This window comes from Ictidomys tridecemlineatus, chromosome 5 (genome assembly GCF_052094955.1).
Source record: "Ictidomys tridecemlineatus isolate mIctTri1 chromosome 5, mIctTri1.hap1, whole genome shotgun sequence".
In the NCBI taxonomy this organism is placed as follows: domain Eukaryota; kingdom Metazoa; phylum Chordata; class Mammalia; order Rodentia; family Sciuridae; genus Ictidomys; species Ictidomys tridecemlineatus.
The window spans coordinates 185620813-185635889 of record NC_135481.1 but is presented as its reverse complement, the minus strand read 5'-3'; the positions used below and the strand labels follow the sequence as shown (position 1 = coordinate 185635889).

Below are 15077 nucleotides of genomic sequence, written 5' to 3'. Positions count from 1 at the left end.
TGGGCTGTGAGTGGTACAAGTCTCTAGATGGCCCTCCCATGGACACCTGCAGAGACAGGAAGCTCCTTCCCTCCTGAGCTGGCATTCTCTTGTGTTGAGTCAATGCCTGACATCCAGAGTTCACCGGCCCTGGCCCTGCCCTGTTATTATCCTGGGAGGAGAATCACAGCTGAGTCGAGATTGATGCCCTGCTCTGCTCTTTGGAGACTGAGGCTTAGAAACCAGTGCACAGCTGGTCCCAGCTCACACGGGAGGAAGGCTTTCTCGTGATGTCCAAAAGTTGTGCGGGTCAAGTGTTCTAACTCAGGGCAGGGGCAGGGCTGGCCCCCTGGACAGGTGGGAAAAGCCCTGCCCAGTGACCCTTCTGCTCTAAGCAACTCAGAGTTTGACTTTCACTCTGCTTCCACCAGTGCCTTTTCAGTAAATTTTCATGGTCAAGTCTGTTATTTTTAAAATGGACCGCTCTGATGTCCTGCAGGGTTGAATTCTCCACCTCCACCAACACACACAACATAAGCACGTGTCTGGCCCTGGCCTGGAGAGGGGAGGTGACTGGCCCAAGTGCACAGAGCAAATGAGGACAACAGCCAGGGTCCCACACCTCTCATTGCCTCTACACTGGCACTCCACCAAGCTCCTCCTCCCTGAACTTCCAGAGTTGGTTTTAACACACCCACACAATGGTGTGATTGCACAAATTGTATCAAAGAATTTCAATAGACAGAAGAATGTCAAATAACAAGTGAAACCTTCCCTTCCCCAAACCCACCTTCAGTCTCATTTCCAGAGGTAAGTACCAATCCTTGCAGACTTCGGTCTATGCCCTGATCTACACATCGGAATGTTTTTTCCCCCAGAAAATAGGGCTTTCAGCAACTCTTTTTCTCACATCTTTCTATGTTAACACAGAGTGATTCACTTTATTTTTTTTAACAGCCACATTGCACTGGTTAGAGTGGGATTAATTCACTACGCTTGTGTTTTGTTCCTTTTCTGACGGATGTCTGGGTCTTGGACAGACTCCGTTGTTTGAATATTGAAGGTCAAAGACATTCTCTGGGATGAGAAGAAGGATGCCAAAGGACTGAACCAGCGGGAACCCACCTCCATGAAGATTCCCTCCACCTTGACATTCTCAGCTCACTTTCTGTCCTCTGACCCCACCACTGTCCCCACCTGTGAATTCGTCCATAGGCAGAGTAAATAGCAGGCTTGGGGTCAGAACAGAAAAATGTGCTACTCACATGAGCTGGAAGCAGGACCCTTGAGTCAACAGACTCCCAGAGAGGTGAGACATGGCCTGAGTTTTCTTTTTGTTTTTTATTTACTTTATTTTTTTATAAAAATGTGTTTTATTTTAAAACAAATTTATAAAAGTAGAAATCACATACAAAAATACAGATTACTCCGACACGTTGGCAAAATAGCCTATGGCTGGACTTGGGTTTGGAAGTACAGGCACTGTATGTTTGAGGGCACCCGGAAGTAAGTCCAACCGGATCCTACACCAGCCCTTGTCACTAATCTGTAAACAATAATTTCAAGTAGTATTTAGCACTTTTAAAATAATAAGAAATAGACACATAATCATCTCCTTGTGTAACACTACTTTAAAATTTTCTTCCTTAGGTCTGAGCAGATAAGGGCACTTCATGCTACTGTTTCTAACATTTAAAGTCTTTGATTTAAGTAAAACCAGTTAAGAGAAAAAAATGATAGATTTTGGCTTTTTGTAACATTTTGCACACATGGGGAGGTCACTGACTTAAAACTAGTGTTTTTATGATTTTTAAAAAGCAGAACTTGATCTTTTTGCCTTGATGAGAGGTTTTTTTAAAAAACAAACCCACTCATATTACCAAAAGGTTCAACCTGAGTACTAACTCTTACATAGGTGCCAGTGCAGACTGTCCTGAAACCGCATGGAAAATACACGTGCTTCTAGTGTGTACTTCTGATTTATAGGAACAAGCAATTCTTAGGATCAGTAACCCTATAAAGTGGGTAGTTTCAAACAATTATTGCAAAAGACCATTTTTTAAAAAAGGCAATTTAAAATACTTGATTCCAGAGTAATATACAAATAAACTTAGTTTTAAAGGAAAACAGCAGGCAGTATCAGTTCAGAACTCTTCCATTTTTTTCAAGAATAGAGACTGATTAGGTTAATACCACCTTCCTAAAACAAAGCAACTCATTTAAAAGCTAAACAACTCATGTTAACGTAATTTGATTATAAAATTAGAAACCACAATTATATTTCAGGAACACAGTACCTTAGTGATATTAAAGGATAATTCTGATTAACCTGGCATAGAAAATTACTTCTTGAGCCTTCACATCCCATACCAACTCTATACCTCTGACCGTATGTTTAGTTTGTTTGAGGGTTTAAGATGTGGGGCTATGTTTCTGTTAAGCTAATTTCAAATCTTAAGATAAAAATGAAATGTTTTTTTTTTAAATTCCCAGATACCTTAAATGCTAGTATCTTATGACTCTTTCTATTCAGCCTAGCCTAAACATAGCTTATTGTTCTTCCAAACTATGTCGAATTAAACAATATTGAAAAATTAAATAGATAAAAGTTATCACAAAAGCTTTAAGTCATTTTTTAAGCTTGATTCTACATAAGACTTAATCCAAAGGGCACTTGGAGAAGATGGCACAAATTTTGCTATGTAAAAAAGTAAATTGAAATCATAGGCTCAAACTCCTAAAATTTCTGATGGCCTACAGCTTAGGCTCTTAAGGGCATAGCATTGCCAGAAGCTTTTATAGTTATTTTAAAAAGGGCAATTCTTCATTTTTTTTCCTTGAAAATGGTTTCCTAATTTACTTGCAGGATAAAGGTTAAGGGAAAACGAATAATAAAAACTAGCCCAGTGCTCCAGTAATTTGGCTTCCTGCCTACTTTCCCTATTCCAAAGAAAGAGGAGACACCATCCTGCAAGAAATAACTTCATAGACAGCTGTGCTTTTACAGTGTCACTTGGCACCTGATGCCCCATATCTCCAGGTTCTTTTTGTTCCCGACAGTTGGCCTGGGAATGGTGGTGAAATAGGAGAAATTAATTTGCAGATGAGGAAGGGCTTCCCCTAACAGTTGAAGGATACCATCTGGCACGATTCCAAAAACTTATAGTGTTTTTAATGTGGGAATTTCTCTAAGTTCAAGTAGAGTTTCAGGAATTATCTCATAGCACCGACTGAGTGACAGGTGTTGGAGGTAGCTGAGCTGGAGAAATTCTGGAAAGCAGTCATGCTTTAGCTTGACACTGTCATTTAAGTCCAGATGGACAAGGTTGGGACACCTTCTAACTAAGGTGGAGACATCTGATTTCTGAAGATTCTGTCGGTAGCCACTACGATTCAGCTGGGTGATGGTCTCTGACACATGTGCGACAGCCACCTGCACGTGCTTTTCAGTGAACTCATAGCACCAGGAGAGGTTCAGCTCATCCAGTCTGGAACAGCTGCTTAGCAGAGTCTTCAGGGCAGACTCAGAAAATCCAGAACACCCACAAAGGTCGAGTCATACTAAATTTGAGTTTTTTTCTGTGCAAGATTATTGACAATGGGATCAGAAAGCTGTAGGGCCTTCCAGGCTTAGATTCTGCAACTTGGAGCACTGAGACAGAATGCCATGGAAGGTAGATATGTTTATAACTGAGTTCGACAGATCCAAATGCTGAACACGAAAAGGGCTGCAATGTTCAACCAAGGGTTGGCCCACAAATGATCAGGGGCAGCGGAAGGCCACCATGACTCGAGACAACAGACGAACAATCACATCTGAGTGCTGATTTTTACCTGTGCGGTCCAAGGTTTGCCAGAGAGATACGTCAAACGCAAGGCAGTACTACCTCTTACAAACACCAGAGACTTTCAGCAGATGGGGGAGGCAGAGACAAGAGAAGTTTCCCAGGAGCAGCTCATCTGGGAGGGAGTCCCATGAAACACCGGGGAAATTCTCTTGATTGAGTTTAGTCCTGCGGATGATCACAAAGTCTTTGTCACTCCCTCTGCTTTTCAGCCATTTCTGTGTGGGGCTAGAGAGTAGTTCCTGGGGGATGTTCTCACTGTCCACCTCCTCCTTCTCTAGGGCGGAGACCCCCCATGCCTGACAGCAGCTCAGATGTCTTGCTAGAATCCCATCCTCACGTGCAGCTGGTGGTAACGTTGCTACTCTGGTCCAGAATCTCCTGGAGGTGCTTCCTGTGCATGGCGTCCACAGGTTCAGGAGTTTTAAATACCTGCATTAATTGCACAATTGCCCACCTCCCAGATTCCCGGTTTGGCGGTTCCACCCTCCAGCAGCCAGACCCGTGAACTCTAGCAACGTTCTATCCCTGCAGTGCGCCCCGAGTTTTCCTTTTAAAAAAGAAAAGATTTTAGAAAGTGAAAAATGAATAAAGTTAAAAATCAAATAGGCCTACTAGGTAGATAATGAAAAAAAAATCAGTCCTTTATTCATTCCTTGAATGTGTGTGTGTAAGTGTATGCGCACACACAAGCACACTTTTGAAAGAGAGAATGAGGAGAGAGAGAGAGAGAGACACTGGGGTCTGAACCCAGAGGTGCTCTACCACTGAGCTTCATCCCCAGTCCTTTCTATTTTTGACAGAGGGTCTTACTTGCTAAGTTACCCAGGCTGGCTTTGAACTTATGATCCTCCTGTCTCAGCCTCTTGAGTTGCTGGAGTTACAGGTCTGAGCCACTGTGTCTAGCAGTCATCCCTCACCTTTTTTAGATGTTTCTTTTGATATTTACCTCCATGTGTCTAAATAATATGCTTATCCTTGTGTTCTTCCATCTTTCAATTTAATACAGTTTAATACATTTTCAAAGGCTTTCCTTCCTACCTTGGAGCATGAATATTTAGATCTTGCCCATCTGAACACACACTTCTGCTTTCCCTGTAGTTAATTTATAATTGCCTCATTTGGAGGTTTGAGAAAATGCATATGCATACAGAACATAAATATATATTCAGTACATACATAGAACATACATAAATAGTCATGTCTTCCTTAACAATGGGGGTCTATGTTGAATAATGAGACATTAGGGGAATTTTTGTCATGCAAACGTCATAGGGGGCATTTATACAAACTAGATGGCCATGATGTCATAAGCTGATTTAATCTTACGGGACCAACCGTCTTCTGTGCAGTCCAATATTGACTGAAGAGTCATTATAGGACGCATGATTGTATATTCAATTTTCTTGAATACTCTAGTTGCTGAGGCAGGAGTATCACAAGTTCCAAGACCAGCCTTGGCAACTTAGTGAGACCCTGTCTCAAAATAAAATTTAAAATGGGGGTACTGGGGATGTAGCACAGAGGTAGAGCATTTGTCCAGCATGTGCAAGGCCTTGGGTTCAAACCCCAGCCCTGCAAAAAATAAAAAATAAAAATCATTTTAATGTAGCACATTCTTCTGTGGCTTCCCAAGGAAAGATACATACAAGGTCTCAAATCTTGTGTTTGAAAATGCTCTACCTTCACACTTGGTTGACAACTTGGCTTATCTCTTCCTTTAGGATCATACAGGGTCACTGTACTTCATGTCCCTTTATTATGAGAGCTTTTAGAATCTTCTTTTTATTCTCATTACTCTGACATTTCACAACAGTGTAGCTTGGTGTCATTCCTTTCATATCCTTTACTGGGCATTCAGAATGACCTCTCAATTTGGAGAAGTTTTTTTTTTTTTTTTTTTTTACTTTCTTCTTTTTCTTTCTGATACTGTAAATTGAACCCAGGGGCACTCCACCACTGAGTTACATCCCCAGCCCTTTTTATTTACTTTTTTTGTGGTGATGGAGACCAAATCCAGAGCCTCATGCATGGTAGGCACTCTACCACCAAGCTACATCCCCAGCTTTCCCACCCCTTTTTATTTTATTTTTTAAAATTTGAGACAGGGTCTCACTAAGTTGCTGAGGCTGGCTGTGAACTTGACATTCTCCTGCCTCAGCCTCCCAAGTCTCTGGGATTCAGGTGTGCACCTCCAGCTTTACGTCTGTTTTTAAATTTTTTTAGTTGTAGATGGACACATATCTTTATTTATTTATATGCAGTGCTGAGGATTAAGCCCAGTGCCTCACATGTGCTAGGTAAGCGCTCTACCTCTGAGCTACCCACCTCAGCCCCTACATTGGTTTTTAATTAACATAACTTGCTTTCTCTGTGCTGGACATGGAGCTCAGCAGTAGAATGCCTAACATGTTCAAAGTCCTGGGTTTGGAGTACTGGAAAAAAAATAATAATTTGCTTTCTGTTTTCTATCACTGGAATTCCTATTTGTTGTGTATGAGATTTCCAACTAGTTTTGGGAATTTTTTAACTCTTTCCTATTTTTCATTTTTTTAATCTTACAAAACTTGTATTTTGCCAGGCATGGTGGAACATGCCTATAATCCCAGCAGCTGAGGAGGCTGAGGCAGGAGGATCACAAGTTCAAAGCCATCTTCTGCAAAAAACGAGTGCTAAGCAACTCAGTGAGACCCTGTCTCTAAATAAAATACAAAATACGCTGGGGGTGTGGCTCAGTGCCCCCGAGTTCAATTCCTGGTACAAAAAAAGAAAAAAAAATGTGTTTTCATTTCTGCAATCACATTTTAAGCCCTTTCATACACTCCAGTGCCTCGCCCTCCATTTTTGTGGCAGCCATGGCTGATAAAAGATTAGCTTCTGAGGAGCGGGACGATCAGCTCTTCTGATGATAGAGAGCAAGAGGAAGGATGGATGGGGGCCAGAGGGTCATGCAGAGGAGGTGGCAGCAAGAGGGGTGTTTCATTTTCCCTGTGACACAGGTGAAGTAAAGGAGAAGCAATGGGGGAGGCGGTTTAAGGAGCATAGAAAAGGCAGAGCTCGCTCCCTCGGACATGTAGGGAGCAGGCGGCCCTGAGGGTTCCCTTCACTCAAGGCCAGGGCAGGGCCACCTCGGCACCTGTCTGTACAGTCAGCTGAGCTCCTGGTGGAGGTGGAGAGCGTGAGCTCCAGGGTTGCGCTCTCCTAGCCAAGTAGCCTGGAAGAGCCGCAGAGCAAAGGAATTAAAAGTATCAGCAAGAAAGGGCCAAAGTGTCTGAACGTGACATTTCTACCACATTCCTACCTGCTCACAGGCTTGGGGAACTTACATTCCAGCCCTTCAGGTTGACATTTCCCCACCTCAAAGCTTGATGTTTTTTTTTAAAAAACTGGAGGCTTCCTCGACCTTTCTGCCCATGACCATTCATAGCACGTCAAGGATCAAGTCCATTCCCTGCTCTTCCCCACGGTTCTCGTTGCTCACTCTTTCCCCTAGTCAGATGTACCCAGTTCTCCTTATCCTTTGTTTCTTACCTTTAAAATAGTATAAAAGCCAAATTCTCCAGGACCTCTAACCAATAGCAAGGCGAGCACTTGAGATTCTTGGTACCGGTGGCAGTAGTATTCACTCACTCCGGGTTTTCTGGGTTATTTTACCAGGAGAACGGAAACAGACTCTGCGTATCATCCAGTTGTTGAAATTTATTTGTTTCAATACACTGACATATAACACCATATTTTGTTTGTAGATTTGTCTCCTTCAAGAGTCACTTTAGCTTAAACCAGAGATTCTTTCAACTCACGTGCGCGCACGCGTCCACACACATACAATAGGCAAGTGCAAAAATGTAACCCCACCAAAGTGCATGTGAATGAAAGTGCAAACAGACTTCAATGTCAAACTCTGAGACCGTTCTCTCTGCCTCAGAAATTAAACAGAAAGGTTATCCCTGTCCCTGGCTAGGGCAGGGCAGGTGCTAGGTGAGCCTGCCAGGGCCAAAGTGTAGGTGGGGCCTGTTGCTAGAGAGCAGGGCACAGGGCACTTGGAGCCACTGCCTGCTTCCTACCCTCCCACACTCCCAGGTCAAGGTGCAGTGACCTCATTCAGGAACACGGTAGGTAGTGGGGTAGTCAGAAGGCAGACTTCTTTCTACTTCCTTATGATTTGGCTTCTTTCCAAAGAGTTTGACATTGACGCACAAAGTGCTGAAGCCTTGAAGTTGGGAGGCCTGGGGCCCTTTCCTCCACCATCTTGCCCACAGGCAGGCATGAGGAGGCTGGCAAGCCTGCGTGGCAAAGGTTTCCAGTCCCTGTCCTCAGCGGCGAGGCCCCACAGCACCAGCCGCGAGCACTGGATGCCTTCCCGTCCTATAGCTGGGAGCGGACTGAGGACCAGCTGACCAGTTCTGCTGCCACCCGAACAGCTCAGAGGAAAGAGAGGTGCAGACTTACTTGCCCCTCTTCATCTCAGCCAAGGGGGCAGCAATGCCACCCAACCTGTGGCAGGGCCTGCCCAGTGTCCTCCCACGAAAGCTGTGCTCAGGGCCGCCTCTGAGGGCTGAAAGGGAAGGGACACTTGAAGCTCCACAGAGGTCAGCTGGAGGGTGTCTGGCCTGCATGGGAGAGTGGCCCTCTAGGGCTGTGGCGGAAATCAATAGAACTTTGGGTTCCCACTTCTAAGGAAAAAATAAAGCTTTATATTTTAATAATAGCCCTTGATATATTCCCAACACTGAGCCTCACACCTACACCCATCAAACACGTCTGAGAGTGACTGACACACACACACACACACACACACACACACACACACACACACCAGATGATTGCGAAGGGGTCTCTGGAACCCCTGGCTTCACCACCCGCAGGCCCATCTCAGCCCCTGAGGGCATGGAGCTTGCAGTGGGCTCTTCGCCTCCATGTGGGGCTGGCCCAGGTTGGGAGGCAGGTTTGGCAGTGGCTTAGAGGAGGCTGGATCGCCACTTGAATGACGAGGTCCATGTCCCAGAGCCCACAAGGACCCAAGTGGCAGTGCGAGACAGATGGAAAGTGCTAAGAAGGACTTAAGGGACCTGGAGCATCCAGAGGAGTTCGCCTTCCAAATTCCTGACCGCAGGTGGTCTTTGTAGGACTCCTCCAGAGCGAGTGGTAAACATGTAAGGGGCGTCATGGGGTGCTGGACAGGGGCTACATTCTCACAGCAGGGGGCCTGGCAGGTTGGGGCCCTCAGCCCGCGGGCACTGCCTTGGCTGGGAGCCACGGTGGCAGAGAAGGTGCTCTCTCAGCTTTTGGTGCCACCGCTGGAGCTGCCCTCTGGCCCGACCCGAGATTGTCTGACACATCCTTGGTTTGGTTTCCTGGCCTGGGTCACCTATCTGATGGGGCTTCCTCTTCCCCAGGCTCAACATGGAGAGGGGGTGTAGGAAGCCGCAGTGAAACTCGACCTCTGCCAGCTGTCAACCCAGCTCCGCCTGCTGCTCTCTGCTGGAACCAGAACTGGCACTGAAATGCCGAGCAGGATGACAGGGCATACGGAGAAGCATGGTGGCCGAGTCTCCTCCACTGCTGGGCCAAAGGGAGGAGGGTAGCCTGAGGCTCCCGGGAGGCCCCTGTGGACATGTTTCTGAGGTTTCTGAGGTTTCCACGTCTAAGGGGCAAGGGTCATGGGGTCTGGCTGGGTGACACTTGGGGGCACTGCCCAGGAAATCGGGCAGCAGAATCAGGGCCACAAGACCAACAGGCGGAAAGGGAGGAGGTACCTTAATGCGTAAATGTGTGTGGCAGGGTCACTTCTGGGTAGGAAGAAAGGAGCCACCGAGAGAAAAGCACAGAGATGCCAAAGAGGGAAAAGGGCCTCGGACTGAGGACTGCTGCCCCACCACGCGCGTCTCCCCTGCTAAGGAAAAGACCCTCAGGAGACCACACAAGTTGGCTGGAGATGTGGGGCTGCGTCAGGCCGGGCACCTACTCCATCAGCCATGACCCCAGCTCAGTCGCAGCCACACCAGTGCATCCGGAGGCAAATGAACTCCAGAACGCAGGGAGCCAGGACTCCGCCTTCCCTAGGGCTCCTCTGCTCCATGTACCTTCTAGAAGGGCCAGGCCTTGTCAGATAAAGGGGAGGGGGCGCAGGAGGGGGTATGAGGAACTCAAGTCAGGAAGGAAGCATCAGCTGAGCAGAGGTCCAGCAAGGACCGGAGGAGGACCCAGCCCCAGGTCAGTCACTTTAAGGTGTCATCAGCATTTTTGAACATGAGAATGGCGTTATAGATCTTCAAGGCTGGGCCCAGCTTGACGCTCATGATCTTCACAATGTCCGCCTGTGTCAGCAAAAGGAAGGCCTCGCCGTCAATCATCTGAGGGGTTGAGGGGGGTGGAAAGTGGAGAAGGTGGGAAGGGTCATGGGGAAGGGGGTGCAGGAAAGGTGGGAGTATGCGTGGGGAGTGGGGAGGGAGAAAGAAAATGTGGGGGAAGGGAAGGGGAGGGAGAGAGGAAGAGGAAGAGGAAGGACAAGGAGAAAGGAGAAGGGAGGAGAGAGGAGAAAAGGAAGACAGCAATGGGGACGGAGAAGGAAAGAAAGACAGCCCTTGCTCCCCATGTGACACACATGCCCTCTCTCTCTTTCGGCTGGCCAGACTGAGTTTCATGGTTTGCATTTGCAAGATGTCTCCAAAGTTCTCACAGACAGCAGCTTCAAAAAAACCTGCCCCTGCTCCATAATTATGGGGCTCGGTACAAAATTAAAACATAGAGCCCTTTGTTCAAAAATTATTAAGAATTTCAAGAGAGCAATAGCTGAGCATTCAGCCATGAGTGGGGTTCTTCTACGGGGGTGGCCCTGGGAGGCTGCATGGATCATACCCCCATGAAGCCCTTTTGCCCACCTTCTAAGTAGCTTCATTCACTGGTCATCCACTTTACAAATGTTTTCTGAACTCCTCTGCAATCTGTATAAGACCTCTTTGTGTGATTAACACCTTTGCAATGCCCAAAAGACAAACAACAACAATGAAATGACCCCCCACAATAAAACAAAAATGCTGTTGTCCTCACATGAACCCAATAGTCAAGCTTAGTGCTGCTAACAGCAGACAGCTGGTCACTGTGTATCCTGATGGAGTGCAGTGCGAGACAGACTGTGCCCTCTGACCTATCTTGCGAGAGAGAGAGAGAGAGAGAGAGAGAGAGAGAGAGAGAGAGAGAGAGAGAGAGAGAGAGAGAGAGAGAGAGAGAGAGAGAACACTCGCTGGGAGGGATTCAACCTGAACCTAATCAAGCCTTCATATCTGACTTCTAGCTTATAGCACACAGAAAACAGAGGAACATGTTAAGTGACACCAAAGGAAGCAAGACGAATCCAGAAGGGAATATTCTGCAAGACTTTTTAAAGCATCAAGAGAAAAAAGAAATAAACCAAAAAAGGGAGGGGGACTCCTAGAAGATACTCAAGAGCCATCACAACCGAAACCAGGTATGTGGGTCTTGTTTGGATCCAGGCTCAAAACTGCAAAAAAACCCCTAAAATTCTGGGGCAAATAGGGAAGCTTGGACACAGGCTGGGCATGGGGTGATATCGAGGAACTCTGCCAATTTTGCGGGAAATGAGGATGTTGTGGTCATGTAGAAGTTCTTAGTTTCAGAAGTACTGAGGGTGAAACTCCATCGTGTGTGTAATTTATTTAATATTATTCAAAAACAGGAAGAAGCAAACATAGGAAAAGCTGATAACTGCTGATCCCAGGGGGCAGGGCGTGGAGAGAGCGTTGGGGGTGGGGGGGACTGGAGGAGGGAGTGAGATGAAAAGAGCCCAGGAGGGAAGCTGTTCAGGCCAGGGACTCAGCGGAGAGAAAACAACCAGACGTCCATGAACAGGAGGTTTGAGACATGTTCATAAAATGGAGTACCACTCAGCAGCGAACAAGCTACAGATCCCCTTGGCAACAGGGAAAACCTCCAAAACATTACATTGAGCAAAAAGAGACATACCCGAAAGAGTTCAGGCTGTTAGATTCCATTTATCTGAGTGCAAGAACAGGCACGCTAATCTTTAGTGCTAAAAATTAGTGGTTGTCTTTGGGATGGGGACTGACTAAAAAGAACTTTCTGGTATGATGGAAGTGTTTCCTGTCTTGGTGAAGTGTTGGTTTCATGTGTACACATTGCAGGAAATTTGTGGCACTGTACTTTTAAGATGAGTGTTTTTGCTTTACTTATATTTTAAAACCTTATAGGACAAGCAACACAGATAAGCAGAAAGCACATATTTAGCATGCACAAGGCCTGGGTCCAATCTCTAGCACCAAAAATCCCCCCCCCCCCCAAAAAAAAAAAAAAAACATCTAGGGAAGCAGCAGCCCAATGCATTCCAGGTTATCTGGTTTTTAAAAACATTTCCCCTTGCCAGGCGCAGAGGCACACACCTATAACCCCAGTGACTTGGGAGACAGGCAGTTCGAAGTCAACCTTAGCAATGTAGTGAGGTCCTAGCAATATAGCCAGAATCTGCCTCAAAATAAAAAATAAAAAGGGCTGGGGATATGGCTCAGTGGTTAGGTGCCTCTGGGCTCAATTCCTAGTACTAAATAAATAAAAATAAAAAATAAAAACATTTCCACTTGATTCTGGATATAAACACAAAGATCAGATCAGCAACACAGAAGGCAAGAGAAGCACCCAGAACAGGGAGGAGGTGGGAAGCTCACTGCACAGGAGCAGAGGGAGAAACCATGTGGGGTCTGGACATTCTTCCAGGGAAAGAGGAGTGCTCTCCTTACAGGCACTGTGAGCAGCTGAGATCATGCTGCCCTGGGTGGAAGGGGTTGTACAGAAAGGATGTTTATATTGTTTGGAGGGAAGCCCTAGACAAACCCAAAGGTTTCAAACTTTACAAATTAGGAGAGTCATAATAAAGTTCTTTATTTAAGGGCAACTGTGCACTGAAACCCAGAACTACCATTTATAGATCCCCCACTGTACCAGGCATGCTGGTATAGTGACATGATTTATCTATTGCTTACTCTGTGCGTGAGTGTGTATGTAGGTATGCATAGTATGTACACACACTAATGATACAGTTATGCTAGACACTCTGGCATTATGATTCACTCTTCACTTCCAATGGCTCTGCAAGGTGGTTCTCATCATACTCACTTTATCTCCATTCTACAGACAACATGCAGCTCAAACTGGGCAAGCTGAAATTTCAACCCAGCCCATCTCCAGAGCTGGCTTCCTCTTACCTATCACTCACTGCTTCTTGTCTTTGCAAAACTCTTGGGTCTCCATCTGAAGTGTGTGTTAAGACCCTTATTATTCAAAATATGGTTTGAGCTTGGGGTATCAGCTCAGTGGTAGAGAGCCTGTTCAGCCTGTGCAAAGCCAAGGGTTTGATCCCCAGTATCAAGAAAGAAAAAGAAACTACAGACAGGTGTGAACTTACTGTCCCTCACTGGGAAAGCCAACTTCTGCAAACAAGAGACTGGGCAAAAAGCAGCGTCTCCTTCCTGAAGATGGTCTGAACACACAGTGGCCCCAGCTGGCCACAGCCCACACCAGATTCTTCACAGAGACATGGGTCACTGACTAGTCTCACCCAGGTGGGCAACAGAGGCACTGGCTGGGGCAGCACTGATGAGAGCACCTGCTTCCTGCTGTCTCAATGACACAGTGACCTTGTCTCTGTCCCCCACTCTGCACTTGCACCTTACCTCATCTTTGAAGAGGCGTGCTTGGTCCTCACAACCTGTCAGAGTCTGAACGAAGCCAAAGACCTTGAAAACCAAAGGAGATGTATTGACAAGGGGAAGGGGCTTGGGAGTGGAGCGAGGGCTGACCTACGGGGCCCTGGGACCTTCAGGGCTGGGCCAGTGCTGATTTTTCTCAACCTCAGAGATCTTCGGTCTCCATGCTGGTGGGCGTGCAAGGTAAGGCTCCTTGCTCTTCAAGCCCAGGGCTGAAATCTGTCTCCCCAGCTAGGTTTCCAGCCCTTCCCCATCTGCCATGATGGGCCTTGGCACAGCATCTAGGTCAGCCCCAGGGCAACTGGAAGGGACTGTGATGGGAAGGACGAGCAGGGGAGGTACAGGGCTCTATCTGACCAGGCCCCTCCTGAGCCCTCCCACAGGGTGTGGTGAGAGGGAGAGGGAGGGCGAGGAAGAGGGGGAGGCCAAGGAATGGCTCCTTACCTCCTCGATGGTCCACTTGGAGACCGTGGAGGCCGAGATGCCTGCCACTCCAGGCAGGAGCTTGCAGTGCTGCTCCCAGCACATGGAGAGCGAGCGGTCCGGGTGGGCCGACAAGGCCGACATGAAGAGGGACTGGTGCACGACATCGGGGGTGAGTGCTGCAGGGGAGGCAGAGGCCGGCGGCTGATGCTGAGGACCGGTGTGTTCCCCAGAGCCCACTCACACCCATACAGCATGGGAGACAGGCTGGCCAGCAGACAGGACCAGGGGCCCTCTGGTAGCTCACAGAGCCAAGAGGGTGACCTGCATCCCCTGACTCCTTACCTGGGGCTACTCCCTCTGGTCAGTGGTCCCTCACTCAGACTCAGGTAACTTATAGAGAGTGGCCCCTGCTGCATCCCTCTGGGGCTACAGGAACCTGAGCCCTGAGAGGATGCGGTCTCAATGGAGCTGTGTGGCTTCTGCAAAGACACCTTTCTCTAGATGTCTTGCATTAAAGTTGTCCTCAACATCCAAATAGGCTTGGCCTTGGTGTGAGAGGTGCATTCTGTTGGCCCTCCTTTCCAAAGTGCTGCAGCCCAGCCAGCTCAGAGCCAGGGTGATTCTGTCTCAGACACCTGCCCTACCTGCCTGCTCTGGCACTAGTGATTCTGTCTCAGACACCTGCCCTACCTGCCTGCTCTAGCACTAGTGATTCTGTCTCAGACACTCTCCCAACTGCCTGTCACTTTGCTTCCTGATATGCTCGGGAATCTCTGGCTCCATGGATCTGGTGACTGATGCTACTCTGCTTGGCCTGCTCCTGTCCAGGCCTGGCACTCAGCCATTTGGACTTCACCCACCTCACGCTGCTCCGACAAACCTGGCCCTGTCCTTCTTCTCTGGCCTTGGCTGCCTTGGGCAGTGTGGCCATTTGTGCATGGGATCTGCCCTGCTGCTGCCCCCTATGCAGGGGAGCTGTTCTTCCTCTTTGCTTGGTGCTAATTCTGAATGCTGATGAATACAGCAACTCCAGCACCTTCTTCTCTATGTCTCCCTTGCTGGCCAGAGACCATTCTGCCCTCTCGTGAGC

At 47.4% G+C, this 15077-nt stretch overlaps 1 protein-coding gene and 1 pseudogene across 5 annotated transcripts in view; both read right to left on the bottom strand.

Annotated features, from left to right (window-relative positions):
* Window positions 1-1305: 1305 nt before the first annotated feature.
* Window positions 1306-7390, bottom strand: LOC144378138 (S-phase kinase-associated protein 2 pseudogene; annotated as a pseudogene).
* A 113-nt stretch (window positions 7391-7503) lies between these two features.
* The window catches only part of L3mbtl1 (L3MBTL histone methyl-lysine binding protein 1), a 33291-nt gene continuing 25717 nt past the window's right edge, over window positions 7504-15077 (bottom strand). For 4 of the 5 annotated variants that reach the window (XM_078051818.1, XM_078051820.1, XM_021727609.3 and 1 more), the window contains 3 exons: window positions 14006-14163; window positions 13529-13591; window positions 7504-10177 (listed from right to left, as the gene is read on the bottom strand). In XM_078051818.1, coding sequence (XP_077907944.1) covers window positions 10043-10177; window positions 13529-13591; window positions 14006-14163 — 356 coding nt within the window. In that variant the 3' untranslated portion in view covers window positions 7504-10042. The remainder of the gene's footprint in view (window positions 10178-13528; window positions 13592-14005; window positions 14164-15077) is intronic. The other variant, XM_078051819.1, reaches the window with a different exon arrangement.